Source organism: Acomys russatus, chromosome 22 (genome assembly GCF_903995435.1).
Source record: "Acomys russatus chromosome 22, mAcoRus1.1, whole genome shotgun sequence".
Lineage (NCBI taxonomy): Eukaryota > Metazoa > Chordata > Mammalia > Rodentia > Muridae > Acomys > Acomys russatus.
The window spans coordinates 27,667,581-27,683,845 of NC_067158.1; the positions used below are offsets into that span (position 1 = coordinate 27,667,581).

General features: G+C 51.4%; 1 protein-coding gene across 1 annotated transcript in view; it reads right to left on the minus strand.

Annotated features, from left to right (window-relative positions):
* The window catches only part of Sorcs2 (sortilin related VPS10 domain containing receptor 2), a 344,463-nt gene that overhangs the window by 51,830 nt on the left and 276,368 nt on the right, over positions 1 to 16,265 (minus strand). Inside the window, exons 4-6 of the mRNA XM_051164704.1 lie at positions 11,063 to 11,227; positions 4,767 to 4,840; positions 1,589 to 1,653 (exon numbers count right to left, since the gene is read on the minus strand). Coding sequence (XP_051020661.1) covers positions 1,589 to 1,653; positions 4,767 to 4,840; positions 11,063 to 11,227 — 304 coding nt within the window. The remainder of the gene's footprint in view (positions 1 to 1,588; positions 1,654 to 4,766; positions 4,841 to 11,062; positions 11,228 to 16,265) is intronic.

Below are 16,265 nucleotides of genomic sequence, written 5' to 3' on the forward strand. Positions count from 1 at the left end.
TTCACCCACACACTGTCTCACTCATTCATTCACTTGCTCATTCATTCATTCATTCATTCACTCGCTCACTCACTCGCTCTCACTCTCATTCTTGTACTATTCACGAGGAAACTGCCTGAGGAAGGTCCTGAGCAGCGAGTGACTGTCATGGAGGACAGGCTCTTGAGAACAGTCCCTGAGAACAGCTGCTCTGGAGAGAGGCAGATAGACAGATGAGCCCACTACAGTATGGTGAGGGCAGTGAGCACCCTTCTTTCCATCACATAGGCAGACCGCCTACAGAAGGGTGTACTCGGGGTACCTGGCTTCATTTAGCAGCTCTGCTTGGGGACACTGAGAGCCAGTCAGCACTCAGCTTCAAGAAGCTCCCAGAGCAGGAAAGCTGGGTGGTAGGGTGCTCTGCAGTCCTAAGGAGGGGCTGGTGGTGATGGGGGAAATCCCACGATGGATAAATGGGCACAGGCTGTTCCAGCTAGGTAATGGGAGTGTGGTGATCTTGGAGCACGGTCCTCTGGAGGATAGTGGGGACAGCAAGGTCCCAATGGGGCCTCAGGACTTTGAATGGTCTGCAGCCAGGCTCTGCAGCTTGTCTGAGCAGGGCTCTAGGCTCGGGGCTGGTGAGTGAGGAAGTGAGGTCTTCAGGAGCTGAGGAGGGCCCCATTCACAATCCGAGTTGATCCAGGGGCTCTTGACACAGGTAAGTGAAGAACCCAAGCAGCCCTGACCCAGCCCGTGTCCTGACTCAGCCTCTCTTTCCTCTGGGCATGGTGTGTCCTGACTCCCAGCCAGCCCTGCTGTCACATGGAGCCTGCTGGGAGTCACCTCTGTACATCCCTGCATGGGATGTGTGTCCTAAGACTTGGTGACCCAATGGCCCTCCTCTCTGACTTCTGCTCACTGCCTACCAAAACAGCAGCTGTGCTGACACTTGGTCCCACCCTTTGAGATATGGAGCCCTGGCTGAGAACCTGGAAATGGCACGCATCATTACCTGGCAGCAGCTGCCTGCACAGAGAATTCACCTGTGTGGACCCATTGTTGGCCACACGCATCAGCATACTACCTTTCCCCCTTCCTGTTTTGCAGGTAGGAGGACCAAATTTTCCTGCCCCAGCCCCCCAGGGCTCCACCTGGCTGGTGCCTGTGGACTGCGTAGGACTGCCAGGACACCGACCTCTGTCACCTTTACAACACAAGAGACTAACGTGCATATATAAGTGGGTGGACTTGCTCCATGTCAAGGCCTGTGGCTGGGGTGACCCAGCCCTGCCTGTGGGAGGGGAGCCACAGAGGCCCAGAGCCATGTCAGCCCTCAGCTAGGCTGGGTGGGGCCATGAAGTAGGAAATATTCAATGCTTAGGCACTGGAACAAATTGCCCTTCTAATAGACTTTCCACAGAGCAGGGTTTCTCCACTTCAATTCATCCCCAGCGGGAAACAAGTGCGCTTCAAATTATGACACATCAGAACACTGTGATGTCGGTGCACAGGGCTGGCCAATAAACAAGGGTCAGGCTGAGCAGCACCACTGGACAAGGAAGCTCAGAGATACCCGCCCCTGCCCCTGCTCCCCCCTACCCCCACTTACCTCCATTGAGGTCCTGTGCTTCCATATGGACCAAGTTGGGGTCAGTGTCCACCCCAGACACAGCCCTGGAAAAGAATTGCCCAAGGGTGGTATCAGCAAAGGGGTTTCTCAGCCCTTTCCCAGGGCTTCCACTAACTACAAGGCCTCTCTGCCTCTGAGGCCACTCTTGTTCTGTGAGTTCAGAAGCCCTCTCCCACTAAACCTACAAGCTCCAACAGGAGCCTGGATGAAGCTGGATAAATCTGGATCAAGCTTGGTGAAGCTGGCACCCACTTGTTGAGAGGACTCCTTATATGGTTCACTTCTTCCCCAGGGTCTCCCACCCCAGCGGAGGCACAGGCTGGGACCACTAGCCCAAGTCTGAACAGAGGGAATCTCAGAGGAGACTAGAGACACGCCTATGGTCACACAGCCCTAAAAGGCTCACTGGGATTCTGACTAGGATCCAGATCTGAGTGATGCTCTCTCCTTCATCTGGTGGCTGTTTGGTCAAGTTGCTCACCACAGGGGGTCCAGGGAAAACCTCCTTCCACGTTTGTCTCAAGCCCTCTTTGTTGGCAGAGGGTCTGTGAGAGCAGTGTTCCTCCATATCACCCTTGCCAACCTGCATTGGACTCCTGAGATAACAGGCCAGGCACTGTGTGGCTTGCCCCAGAACACAGGTGCTGGCCAGGGTGGCCTGAGGCTCCCACTAGGTCCACTCGACCTGGAAGTCATGCTTCTCTCAGAGGCTATTCTCTCCTTGGTGAAGTCTGTGTCCTAGGACCCTAGTGAGAAACCTGTGCTATGGGTCTGGAAGGCAGCCAGCCATAGGATGTCCAGAGAGGTACCACAGCATCTCCAGGAACCAGTGGGACCTATTCTGCCAGCACCATTCCAAGCCTTGAAGATGGAGATTGATAAGACATGGGCTGAGGGCTATGGGGTCAGGGAGTTCAGGCTGGGACTATTCCAGTGGGCACATTCTTCTCTTCCAAACTCCAAGATGGGCTTATTTATATAGGAGAGAGAGAGAGAGAGAGAGAGAGAGAGAGAGAGAGAGAGAGAGAGAGAAGAAAGGAGGGGGCTGGAGACGATAGAGATGGAGAGGGAAAGGGGAGAGAAAGCAAAAGAACACATGTATGCGCACACACGAGAAAGACAGATGTGGGGGGGGGGCGGGGAGAGAGAGATACCAGGACAGACAGAGACACAGAGACAGAGACAGAGACAGAGACAGAGAGAATGTACATGGGCAGGAAGCACCTTTGCTGGTGCAGAAGCCATAGGGACCCAGGTAATAGCTACATACACTGATACACTGACAGGTCCTAGGAGTAGAGAGCATTCTAGGTGCACTTGCTAGCCATTCATATGGCCATTCATTTGCACTCATTCACCTATTCATTCATTTACTCGTTCACTCACTCACTCATTTGCTCACTCCTAACAAGGCATCAGCCAGTGTCTGCTTCCGTGGTTTTACTCCAAGGCTGCTGACTGCTGAGGGGAAGGGGCGGGGTGACAGTCCCTGAAACAGGCGCCTCACTGCACACCCCTCAGGGTCTCCTTAATGAGCTAGTGTGTTGCATAGCTTCAGTACTACTAATGAGTCAGGCCTGAGATAAAGCAGAGGTCCTGGAGCTTTGTGCTGCAGATCCAAGGACAAAGCTGTCAAAACAGCATTATCTATTGCTCACAACAGGGGCCGTCCCTTGTCTGTCACCAGAAGGGATCCAACCAGCTGCACCGCCAAGCATCCCGTGAATCTCTCGCATATCAGGCACATCCCGAGCCACAGGAGAAGCTTTTGGGCAGAGCCAGTCTGGCTTGTCCAATGTAATAGCAGCTTGAATGCTTGTTTTTTCTTCCCCACATGCCAGGGCTGGCTTCTCTCTAGCTAGAGTCTCCATGGGCCAGGCTGAGACACCCCTTAGCCTAACCTGTGATAGGTGGCAATGCTACAGTCTCCGTGAGGTCTTCATGTCCATGGAGCTCAGAAACCACACTTCCTGACTTTAGTCCCCACCGCCTGGGAGTGACTCAACGAGTACTTTCTGCTCCCAGCAGAGGACATGAGTGTTGGGCCTGTGACTGACAGCAACCCTCTGGTCTCAGGGAGGATATCTGGTGTGTTGCTGCAGAGGGGCAATCACCGCTTCCTCCCAGGAGCGGAGGGCACAGACGTCAGGAACCAATGTCCACAATCAACAGGGAACTGACTTTTTGTAAGGACAGCATGGAGCCACAAGTGGGTGGGGTGGGAAGAGCCTGTTTGTTTTTACCATGCATCCCACTGGTGACGGGACTGTGGCTTGTCTGGGAAAGCCAGTACAAAGTTTTACATCCATTTGCACTATGGCTGATAGGACATGCAATTACATGGAAGTGTGCGCATGCAAACAAAAGCCTGTGCAGTACGCACATGTCCAGAAAGGGAGTCGTGGTCACAGCCAGGTACAGTGTGGCCTCTGAGCCAGCTGCCCTGGTTTCCTGCTCCCTTTTACTGCCCAGGACCCTAGGTAGATACTTGTCCTCAATGGTCTTGCTCAAACAGTCAGCATGTGCTCCCCAAGCCTCAGAGATGCCTGACTGGGGTAGAAGGGGCTGGAATGTTGACCAAGTCCCTGAGGGACCCCCCCAGAAGGTCATGCAAATGGGGATCCAGCATCCCCTGGCCTTTGTCTGGGACCTGAGGCCCATTCCACCTTCATTCACCCTCTCCCCTGCTTCAGCCCACAAAGGCTGCTGGGCACGATGGGTCTTTGGATCCTAGCTGGACTGATCATTGTGACATCATGGGCTAGAAGAATGAGACCCAGGATACTGGTGGGCCCAGGGAAGTGGGCCCAAGCAGGCAAGGCCTGGGCAGCCGTGAAACAAGGAAGGTTGTACATAGGGCACCTCTCAGGAGCAGGTGGGGACTGGGTTGGGAAGGGGAAGTTGGGAGGAGGGCAGCCAGGAGCATTGAGCCACCCCAAGTTGTACTGTACCAGCATCTCTGTGTTTCCCAGTAGATACAGAGGACACGGCGAGGCTTGAACAACACAAAGCCACAGAGCCTGTCCACTAGGGAACAAGGCCCGAGGATGCTGAGCCGTGGACACCTCCAGGAACTCACAGAGGACCTTAGAGATCCCTTAGGGGTAAGGAAGGGGCAAGGCCTGTGATAAAGGCTCCCAAGGGGCAGGACTCTCACCAGAACACGTGGTCCTTGGTCACCCATTCCTGCAGAAGTGTCCACTTCTTCCCCAGGTCAGACGACACATACAGCTGCAGGGCAGAACAAAAGAGAGACCGAGCTTTGGCAGGGAGGTCTCAGGAACAGTGGCAGGCACCAAGGCTCCCCCAAAGGATAGCACCCTGTAAGGGAGCTGCAGGCCAATCACCAAGGGCTGAAGCCAAAGAGAGGGCTCCACACGGAGGTCTTCTCACACAGGCAGGCTGGCAGGTGAATTCTTGGGGTACCCAGCCCCAGCTGGACAAACAACAAAATCCAGAGGGTCCCCCAGGGGTAGGTTCCCTCTCCCTTTCCAGCCTGGGGTGGTGCATTTGGCCTGGCAGATTCTTTTCCTCCCCCAGTCCTTCTCGGGATTTCCCCGAATCCAGCTCTCTCTGTGGGACACTTGTGCACAGGCCCCTGTGACTTCATTGGACAAGGACTGCTGCTGTCTACAAGCAGCCAAGAAAGAGGTTATTGGTTGTGGGTGGCAGAGCATAGCCACTGTGGGCCAAGACTTCAACTCTTAGGTAGGGTCAGGGAGAAGTTTTGAGTAGAGTGGCTTCCTGTTGGGCAGGCCCTCTGTTATGGTGGGGGTTGGGCAGTAGGAAGGCCCTGATAAAGGGAGACTCACTTTCTGTCTCTGGACAGTCAGATTTACAGCTGGCCAGCCTCAGAGGCCAGCCTTAGAATTGATAACCCAGGCATGCATTTGCTACATGACAGACACAGCGAATCCCAACACACACCGCCCTCACTCTCCTATGTCCCTGGCCCTGCATTCTCACATCTTCCTTGAATGGTTTTCATGCTAACCCGTCACATACTGAGAGAGCAGGCATGGATGTGGCTAGAGTCTGTCACTACTGTCCTTGGGGCATCTTTCACTTGCATTATTTTATGGTTTTATAGGTGTCACCTTCAGGGCTGGCTTACTGTGACAACTGTGCCTGTCCTCTCTTTCTGGAGACATGTGGGCACTGGAAACCCCTTTGGACCCACATGGTTCTCCACACTGACGCCTTCATCTGACGTAAGTTCAGAGCTGTGTGGCACGCAGTTACTTGCAGCTGACTGCGGGAGGTGGACAGGAAGAGAATTCCTGTCTGTGGCTCTGCCTCTGCCTTTCGGACAGCCAGTTTCCTCATCCACCAAACACCCGCCTTGGCAGTGACATTCTGAAGGGGGGGAGCCTGTGACGTCAGCAGGCGTGGCTTCTGTCAGAGCCCTTTATTCATAGCTGTGCAACCACGTGTGTGTTCCGCGTCCTTTTAATCCTCAATTTCCCACATTAAAACCCAGGACTCCACATTCCTGCCTTAAAGGGGTGTGTGGTGGGATATCTCACAGCCTACAAAGTGCCAGTCTCCTGGGTAACGTGCAATGGAAGCCCCTCAGCTCGGAAGAATGCATTGGGAATTGGGCCTGAGTTTGGGGCCCTCAGCTTCAGACTCAATTCCTTCCACTCCATTTCCGATCTCTGTATACCCTTGGCTGCCTGGGGCACTCACCGGCCTGGCTCACCTTCTGCACCATTGCTGAATGGATCCTTGGCTGCCAGGTGTGCCCATGAGTTTTCTGAATGAATGAGCACATTTGGCCGTGGGGCAAGGGCTAGCCAGAAAGGGCAGGTGAGTAAGTATGTCTAGCTTGTTGGGCTGAGTGGTCTCCATGGGATCCCTCACCTCTGCCTTCTGAGCAGAAGCTGAGGGAGTCAAGAGTCCAGGTTAGACGCATCGGCATGACTGGATGCCAAAACAAGTTAACAGGTATCTGGACATTATGTGCAGACACCTACTCTGGATCGCATGACAGGAAAGCACTGCCTTCCATTTGTATAAGAGATTTATACAAGGAAGGATTCCTCCATAGGATGACTGCCAGTGAGGCATAGTGCTCCTGTGCCCTGTGAATTCCCTGGATTCGTGCCTGGTTTGACCTAAGGCTCAATAACTATCAAGGCACTTGGCTATCCGTGGCTGCGATCTATATCAAATGCAGTCTCACTGAAAGCCCACACAAAAACGCACACTCAGGCCTACACAGACACGCACACACACACACACACACACACACACACACACACACACATACATACACACACACACACACGTGCGTGCATACACACACATACATACACACAAACGCACACACACATATACACTCACAGATGCATCCATTAGATGGAGCATTTTTCTATCTTTACAAGATGAGAGAACTAAGGCTAACTATCTCTCAGTGTGACACAGCATTTGCACATAGCATCAATTCTCATTTCATAGGCCTGGGTTCACAGTATCATGTCAGTGGTAAAACAGTGCCCCTAGGACAGATCATCTCTGGCCCTCTCTCTGGGTCATATGAATGATGGGAGCCTGCCCCTTTCCACCTCATGACTCAGTTTATCCATCTGCAAATTGGTAGAGCATTGCTCACACCTACAGCCAGTCAGTCAAGAAGGCAAGTGTTTAGGGGTCTGGTGACAAAGTTTCCACATTAGTAGGTGGCATTATCGCTCTTACCACCCCCAATGTGCTTGTGTTTATGATGCCCATCCCTGAGCTTTATGGAGCCTTCCCAATTTATTCTCATGGGAGGGGAGGGGGGCTGTGATTTTACTATCTGCTGTAAATTGCTGCAGAAACAGAACATTTCTGCTTAATAAAAGATAAACATAGAAATAAACAAGAATGCCCTAGTTCTGGTAGCTAAAATCTGCATAGAGGTAGTGTGGAGGGTGATAGATCAGTTTCGGAGGGTGCGTCTCAGGAGAGTGCTGGAATGTGCTTTAAAGCTTTGGTTACCTGAGAAAAGGAAAAGTGAGAAAGTATAGTCAAGGCAAGGAAAAGGTGACATCAACAAAAGGTGTACCCTAGGAGTGCACATCAGTGACCTTCATATGGGATCAGAAGGGCAGCAGCTCTGCCCAGAACTGGGGTGCAGTCACTATTGAAGGTCCTCAGCTTTTGATTCTCCAGAATGCTCAGAACGCCTGAGCATGCTGTCTTCATTGGTGGAGACACTAATGCCTGCCATTGCGCTGACTCCCTCGCAGCTAGACCGCCAGGTCAGAGGAGGAATGAATTCATAGGGTTTGGAAAGCCAAAGCAAGGTGAGCTGTTTTCCTTCTCTCCTGGGAGGCACTGTTGTGAGCATGTCAGGCATGCTTAGCTCTGAGGTGCAGAGGCAAATGTACACTGCTTTTTACATAGGTGCTGGGATTTGAACTCAGATCCTCATGCTTGTGTAAAAATCACTTTTTCAGACTGAGACATCTCAGCCCCAGAAGAGGTTTCTTAACTGGAGGGGGGTGGGGGAGAGAAGCAATACAAAACAAAGTGAATCTGACCGTATCTTAGGAGTAAGTGGCAATAGATCTGCCTGCCATAGCTCAAGCCCAGGGAGATGAGGCTGTGGGTGATGACAAAGCAGTCTCAAGAGAGCTTGGTAGCTAACGCCCTCTGGTCCCAGGAGCTTCAGGAGCTTGCTAAGACTTAGGAGGAATGTATGTTGAGTGTCACCCAGGAAGCCAGGCCAGACTGCAGTAAGGTACCTCAGATTGTGTCCCAGACCATGACATAGGGAGGAAGGAAAAGAGGGAGCCAGGACACCCAAGTGAGTCAGAGCCACTGTTAGAGCAAAGGCAGGCACTTGGGAAGAGGAAGGAGGTAGGAGAAGAGATGGAGGAGAGGTGGGGAGGTAGAGAGCAGGGAGAAGGAGTCTAGGTCTGAGTGAAAAACTCAATCCTCTTCATACGTATTTGTGCCTACCCTGGTGGCTCTGGACTTGGTGTATGACTTTGTTTCGTCAAAGTTGAAACCAGTGACGTTTCTGCATTTTTGTCCCATCCATGTGGTGAGAACAGTGTGCTTCCCAGATGACAGTCATGTGGAATCCTGCGCCCTTGTAGCCAGGAACCACACCCAGGGATTCCAGCAAAGCTTGGCAGAGTCCCAGCTACCTGGAGACCCAGGACCAATTCCCAGTGCACTGCTCTGAGCCAGAGGGCTTTGCAGTGTGTGCCTCTGAGCAGTGTCCAGACACCTGGCTGACAGCAGGCTTGTAGAGTCAGAGTTGGTCTGATCCCAATACACACCCAGCTTCTTGGGCATCTGAAAGCATTGACAGACCACCGAGCCCCCACAAAACTTAAGCTGCCAATCACTTACTAATTTCCCCCAAATCCCTTATTTCTTTTATAACAGCAACTAAACCTTTTCTCTCCCCTTTCTTTCCTTGTCATCACAGAAAAGAGCCAAGGAAAATAACCGAGGTTTCAGCTCCATTAATTTTTCAGGGCACCATAAATTAAAGAGCAATTGCAACACAGTCAATTTCTTCTGGAAAATAACTCGCCGTAGCCGCGCCTTGGTCTAATTACATGGAAGGCTAAGTAGTGCTATTAATACCCAGAAGGGTGTGCAGCCCTGAGGGGAAGGGATAGCAACAGACAGGCATCCATAAGCCAGGGACACTGGACAATATATGCTAGACCCTGGCAAGGAGGCTGGGCTCTGGGGAAAGCTGGGTTTGGCCACCACCAGGGGTTCTACTTGGGGTTCTCTTATCTAGCTGATCCCTGTTAGTTGGAATTTGTCATTGATCTCCATGTTCATTCATCTAACCAACTGTTATCCATTCATATTATTATTATATTATTATTATTATTATTATTATTATTATTATTATTATTATTATTATTATTATTTGCTTTTGGAGACAGGGTTTCTCTGTGTAGCCTTGGTTGTAATGAAATAGCTTTGTAGACCAGGCCAGCCTCAAACTCACAGAGATTGACCTGCCTCTGCCTCCCCAAGTGCTGGGATTATAGGTGTGTGCACCACCGCACCCGACTTATCCATCCATCCATTCTTTCATCTGTCTATCCATCTATTCTTCTCTATATTCACCCATAATCATATCCAATCGTCTACTTTTCCATCCATCCACCCATCCACCCACCCATCCACCCATCCATCCATCCATCCATCCATCCATCCATCTTTCCTACGTTTATATTCAATCCACCCAGCATATATTTTCAGAAAACACTTGAGATTAAAATGGTGAAATATAAATCCAACACAGCTACCTTCCCAGAGCTCAGCCCTAGTGTGTATGGGCTGAAGACTGTGATCAAATACTAGCAAAACCACACAGCTGCACATGGAAGGTGGGTCTACTCTGGTTGCTCTTCAGGTGCAGAGGTCTGAGAAGATGGACGTGTACCCGCCCTCACACCTGTTTCTGTCCCCGGGGATGATGAATAGCAGTTCCCATTGGTTACTGTTCTAGCCTCTGACTGGGTACAGCCAAAGCGATAGGAGCAGAGACTGGTTGGCAGGAGGAAAGGGGTTGCTGCTCTTCTTCCTGTTCCTCTCCTTGATAGCCACAGTGTGGCAGGCACTGCCTAGCTGTCACCAGGGCCACAGTCCCTTCCTGGGCCCTTTCTCTTGCCTGCTATATGGTACTGTGGTAGCATAGCCTTCCACTCCAAGGTAGGTATACGCTGATGCTTAGAGATAGTGACCATACTGTTATATGGCCCCAAAGGGCTTTACAGGGGTGCTTTTCAGGATATGAGGAGTATCTAGTGGGCCTAGAGTATAGTTACCTCTGTCTTCATGAAATACAGGGACTGAGGGAGGGTGCAGATCTGTACATTCATGGACATAGGTAAATCAAGAATACCCATGTGTGCACACAGTGCACATCCTAAGGATGAGCAGAGACTTCACTAGGCTGCTCTGGAAGACAGAGCAATGCAACTTTAACCCAAAGCACACAGTGACCACCAGGACTGGAAAACGGGGACCAGATCTCCCCAGAGTCTCAGGGACACTTGACTTCAGCCCAGAGATGTTAATTTTATACTTCTGACCTCAAGGTCTGTGACAAGACACATTTCTGTCATTTAAACCCTTCAGTTTGTGGTCACTGGCCACCATGGCTATAGGAAACTAACTTGTACCCTTTCACCTCAGCGTCTACTAGCCTAAGGCAGAGGAGGCGAGGCAGAGGGCAAGGATCCAGCATGATCTAAGATCTCCTTACCCGGCTCACAGACCTCTGTGTGCAAAGGGCTGCTCACTGCCACCTCCATACATTGTAACACACACCATTGATGGCCACATGTGTGTCAATAAGGGCAACGCTGAAGTTTATGCCTCCCAGTTCCACCAAGGCTCTGCCTTGTCAGTTGGGGATTTGGAGTCCCCTGACAGGAGACGTTCATCTCCTTGGGTCATGTGGCCTCACATCCCATGTTCTCTTACCTTGCTGTCCTTGGTGTAGGCAAGAACCTTGTCCTCTTCCTTCGGGTGGAAGAGGAGAGTCTCCACAAGGAAGGGGACAGGATACTTCTGGAAGGTGGTACCCTCATCAGTGCTGAGGAACAGGCTCTGTTCCCGGTCACCCAGGGACGAGCTCACCAGGATGATCTGAAAAAAACCAAATGTGAGACTGAAATTGGGATCACCGCTGGGAAGGGTGTGCTCCCTCACTGCCAGCCCCAGCCCACTCCTCTTTCATGCAGGTCTCTGGTAGTTACTATGACAGTGGTGAGGCTTAGCCCGGAATCTGGAAGTTCAAGGTCTCTGTTGGTTGCTGTTAAGGACAACGTAAAGGAGAGTAGGCTCTGAGGAGAGCTGAGACAGGTGTGGGTATCACCAAGGACATCTGAATGAGGACCTCAGGGAAGCCATGTAGCACAAGTGATGTGTGGGATGTGGGTGACGGGAGTGGAGGTGTCTGCCTGCAGAAGAGGATGCTGAGCTAGCTAGCTGGCTGGGTGGTAGCCTACAGCTCGGAAGGAGACGAGTAGGTGATGGAGGTGGAGGGCTACTGTAAGGCCACTGCAGCTGGCTGGCTAGTGTCTCCTGAAACAATGTAACCACACACTAATCCCCTGGGGAAAGCATGTGTTGAGAGTGAACTATGCCCTACGACCTACCTGGAGGTCATCTCACCAAGAGAACACCGCCCACAGGACCAACTAAGCAGAGCTCACGGACTCACAGAGACTGAAGCAACAATCATAAATCCTGAATGGCTCTGAGTGAGGGTCTCTGCGTATACATTATGGTTCCATAGTTGGTGCTCTTTTGGGACCCCATAACAACAGGAGTAGGGGTACCTCTGACTCTTTAGTTTATGCTTGTGACCCTTTTCCTCCTAATGTGTCACTTCATCCAGCCCTGATGCGAGGGTTTGTGTCTAGTCGCACTACAATTTGTTATGCTATGTCCATTTAACATCCCTGGGATGGATGGATATATATATATATAAAAGGAAACAGAGAAGGAGTAGACCTAGGGAGGGAAGGGGGAGCTGGGAGGAGGGAGGGAAGGGAAACCATGGTCAGGATGTAATGCATGTAAAGAATAGAAACTAAAATTAGAAAACAAACAAAGAAGAAAAGGAGGAGGAGGAGGAGGAGGAGGAGGAGGAGGTCACCTGACACTGTGGTGGTGACCTGTCTGTCATCTGACTCATGTGTGCATGCAGGGACGTGAAGCAGAGAACTCCCAGCTGGCCCAAAGGCCTCAGCTTAGCTCGGTTCCCACGACTGATACAGCCTACTCTGACTGCAACCATCCTCTCTGCCCACCTCTTTACCCATATCGACCTGACATCCATTCATCCACCTGGCCGTGCCTCTGTATCTGGGCCCGCCCTTCACCTGACAGGCTCCACGGTGCTGCACTTCATTCTTGGAGTTTGATTGACCCTGACGTTCAGATCAACTCTGACCCTGTGGGCTGACTTTCTCCATGGAGGAGTGCTTCTCACTAGCTTGCTCAGCCTGGTTTCTTACAGCACCCAGAGCCACCTGCTCAGAGTTGGCACCACTCAATGGTGACCTGAGATCCCCATCATAGAGCCACCTGCTCAGAGTTGGCACCACCCACGGTGACCTGAGATCTCCATCATCATATGTCAACAAAGGAAATTTCCCACAGGCCAATCTGGTGTGGGCATTTTCTCAATTGTGGTTCTTTCTTCTCAAGTTGAAAACAAAACAAAACAAAATAAACAAAAAGCCAGGACATCTACATACAGAGATAGGCAGGATGATATATAGACAAAAACATGTCTACACACACACACACACACACACACACACACACACACACACACACACACACCTATATGCTATGCAACTGTTATCTGAGAGCTAATACTGATAAATAAGATTGGAATAAGGAACCAGTATTCACCTTGGGCAGCTCTCAAGGGAATCAGAACTAGTTGGCAATTGTAGCCAGCAGACTGAGGTCACTTGTGAATTAATATCATTCCGCCATGTGGGAAGATAGAAACATGTTCGTCTGTCTTCCTGACAGCACACTCAAAACAAGGACCTTCCTTGGGAACATAGTCATTGGTGACAGGTGCGAGGACCTTAAGAGGAGGCCACCTAGATTTAGGGTAAGTCCAGCAATAGTGTCCCAGTAAGAGGGAACAAGGTAACAGAGATGGTGACATTGGCTGCTGCACATGAGGCAGAGAAAGATGGCCCCCTGGACCTGCAGGAGTGAAATCTAGCATGCCCTCCCTTGGATGCCCAGCCCCCATGTCTCGCTGAGAGGCGTCTGAGGTGGCAGGAGGCCCACAGGCTGCGCAAGCATCCCGGGTCCTATGCGGCTCTGAAACTAGAGGATGAAGCCCCACAACTGCAGTGCTGTGTCTCCACACTGTGCTCAGCCTCATCAAGGCTTCCCAAGGAGAAGCCATCACAGTACCCAGCTGTGTGGTGGCAAGGACTCTCAGGCCTGCTGAGAGGCCTTCCCTGTGCCCTGGGAGGCCACGTGACATCCATCTTTCTAACTTCCTTTTATGCTGGCAAGTCTCCATGGACTCCAGCTCCTTTGAGCTGTTTGGACTTCCCTCTACTTCACGGAATAGTCAAGAAATGTGGCCAAGACCCTGATGCCATACTGTTGGTTACAGGAGGGCAACAGAGGTGAAAGAGGGAGTTGAGGAGCTCCTCACAAGCCAGGCCTTATTAGGGTCAGTGGGCCTGGGTCAGCTGGGATACCACAGCCACTTGGCTCTGCAAGCACTGAGGCAAAGCAGGGATGGCAGAGTGAGGATTGGCTTCTTGCCATGAACTCTCCAGTCCCAGTCCACTGTCTGCTTCTTAGTGGGAAGCTGGGACCACTGGCATCAACGAAGCCCTCCGTTCCAGTTCTCCATAGTCCCAGGAAGCAGTCCACCCTCATCGGCAGTGCCTTAAGCCCTTCTGGGTCGGGCCTTCCTGCCTCCCGTCTGTGCTGTGGCCTCTGGTGTAGTCCTGGTTGAGATGTAGTGGCTCTCCTCATGTGTGTAGACTCAAGTCTTCAGGCCGGCCTCCCTCACTCCGTGCCAGCTGCACTCCATGGTGCAACTATGTTACATTCAACTCTAAAGGGACTCTAAAAGTGTATTCCAATCCTATCATCTCTGCTTGCTAGGCGTGGGAACTGAGGCCCAAGGAAGGGAAACAGACCTCAGGTTCAACCCAGAGGGAGCCAAGGTCAAAGTCGAAGCAGATGACAGGCTCTGTGGGGTGTTATGGTGGGAGGGACACTCTGCTGGGCCTGAAGCTAGCGTGGGCTGACTGGGGACCAGCGTAATAGAGGAGCATACAGCTTCCAGCAGGGTGTGGGACACTGGGACCAGCCTCTGTGTGGATGCTCCTTCGATAGCCTTTTAGACAGAGGTCAAGCTAATCTCAAGAAGATAATGATGGCCCCACAGGGACCAGTGGGCTGCATAGCGTGATTGTTCTGCCCACCATAATCCCATTGTGCTTTCTTCCCAAGGAAACTTAATGAGCTCCTGGGGAACATTAATTAGTCTCCTCCAACACAAAGCCCACTATCTCTGTTCAGGAAGGCCTGGGAAGGACTCTCTGTAACACGGACAAAGATATATCTTCTGAGATGAGCCTGAAGGGGCGAAGGAGCAGGGTTAACCCAGGGAAAGGCTGCTGAGTGGCATGAAGAGAAAAGAGTGGGAAATCCTGTTGATGGATACTGTTCCCAGTGGGTGTCACAGTGACTGAGCTATCAGAAGCATGTGGCACTCTGCAATGGCTTGTGATGCACAAGTAAGTGTGAACGCATTACAGGAGAGAACACCCCAGGACGTGGTGGAAGCCAGCTCCGAGGCCAGGTTTAAGTGGCGGTTTGGGAATTTCACATTTTACTTAAATAAACTTATTTGTAGTGGTTCTAGGTGGAAGACCCGCTGATTGCCACAATTAAGGCAATGTCAGCCAATTAGTATTATCAAAACACCACACTGGGCTCAAATGTCACTGGCTTCCTGGTTCTGTCCCAGGACCTCATAGCAGACACATGGGATCAGTCAGGTCTTCTTGGTTTTCACTGGGGACAGTTTTAGGCTTCCACTGTTTAGATAATGTGGAAGTAGAGGGACATGCAGATTAGTTCCTGCAGAGGTCCCTCCTGGGGGTCCACCCAACCCCCACTGGTGAGTTTCCCACAGTTTGCCACTGCAGTGGCATTTGCTAGCAGATCACAGAAGGAGGCAATGGCATCAGGACACTGTGGTGCCTGTGCCTTGGCTGGTGGGTGGCATTTGTCAGGCCCCTCAGCCATGGCTTGCTCTTCTGTCCTCTTTGGAGCAGGAGGAGTGCATCCCGCCTTCCTGAAAGCGAAGCAGCTGAGTAGCGACTAGAATGCTGCACTAAAACTGGCCTCTCCTCCCCTGCTATTCACTTAATCATTCATTTATATCACCAGGGGACCATGAATATTTATTTTATACTTTGCATTGTAATTCATAAACTGTTTTGCTCAACGCATCCAGCTGTAGCTCTTAGGGACTTTCAGCTCTTCCCTGCGTCCCCTTTGGCATATCCTTCGGTCCTTCCTTAGCTAGTCCAAACTATGTGTCGACACCTGGACAAGAAGAAAAAGACACAAGCCAAACAGACATCTTATGTTTGGCTCATCAAACACCTACTTGACATCCCTTTCTCCACCCAGGTCCCAGATGCACACCTGCTTTGGCCAATCCTTTGTCCGGAGCCCACTTTCCCCTCGTTAAGGCTCTTTCCCATGATGCATTCTGACACTGCAACTGCTTGCTAGGGGCCTCCTGGTTGAACTGGAGGCTCTGAAACACTCCTATTTGGCATCTCTGGTGACCACCGGCACAGGTGTGGCTGGGCTTGCCAAGTGGGACAGAATGCATGCATGACTGAGGGGTGGCTGGCTCCACCTCCCCCTGGACTCCCATGGGACCTTGAGTTTGTTTTTCTCTTTGGGAGAATAGTCTTATGACTATTCAAGAAGCCTGGGGGCCAACAGCCAGAAAGTCTCGTTCACTTCTTCTCCTCACTGCTCCCAGAAATATATTAGTAAAGGTTCGTTCATTCATTCATTCATTCTTCTATGGCTGCTGAGCCATAAGCAAGATGGAGGCTTTTTGCAAGGAGGGGCACATGAGTGGGCTTGGCTGGATAGA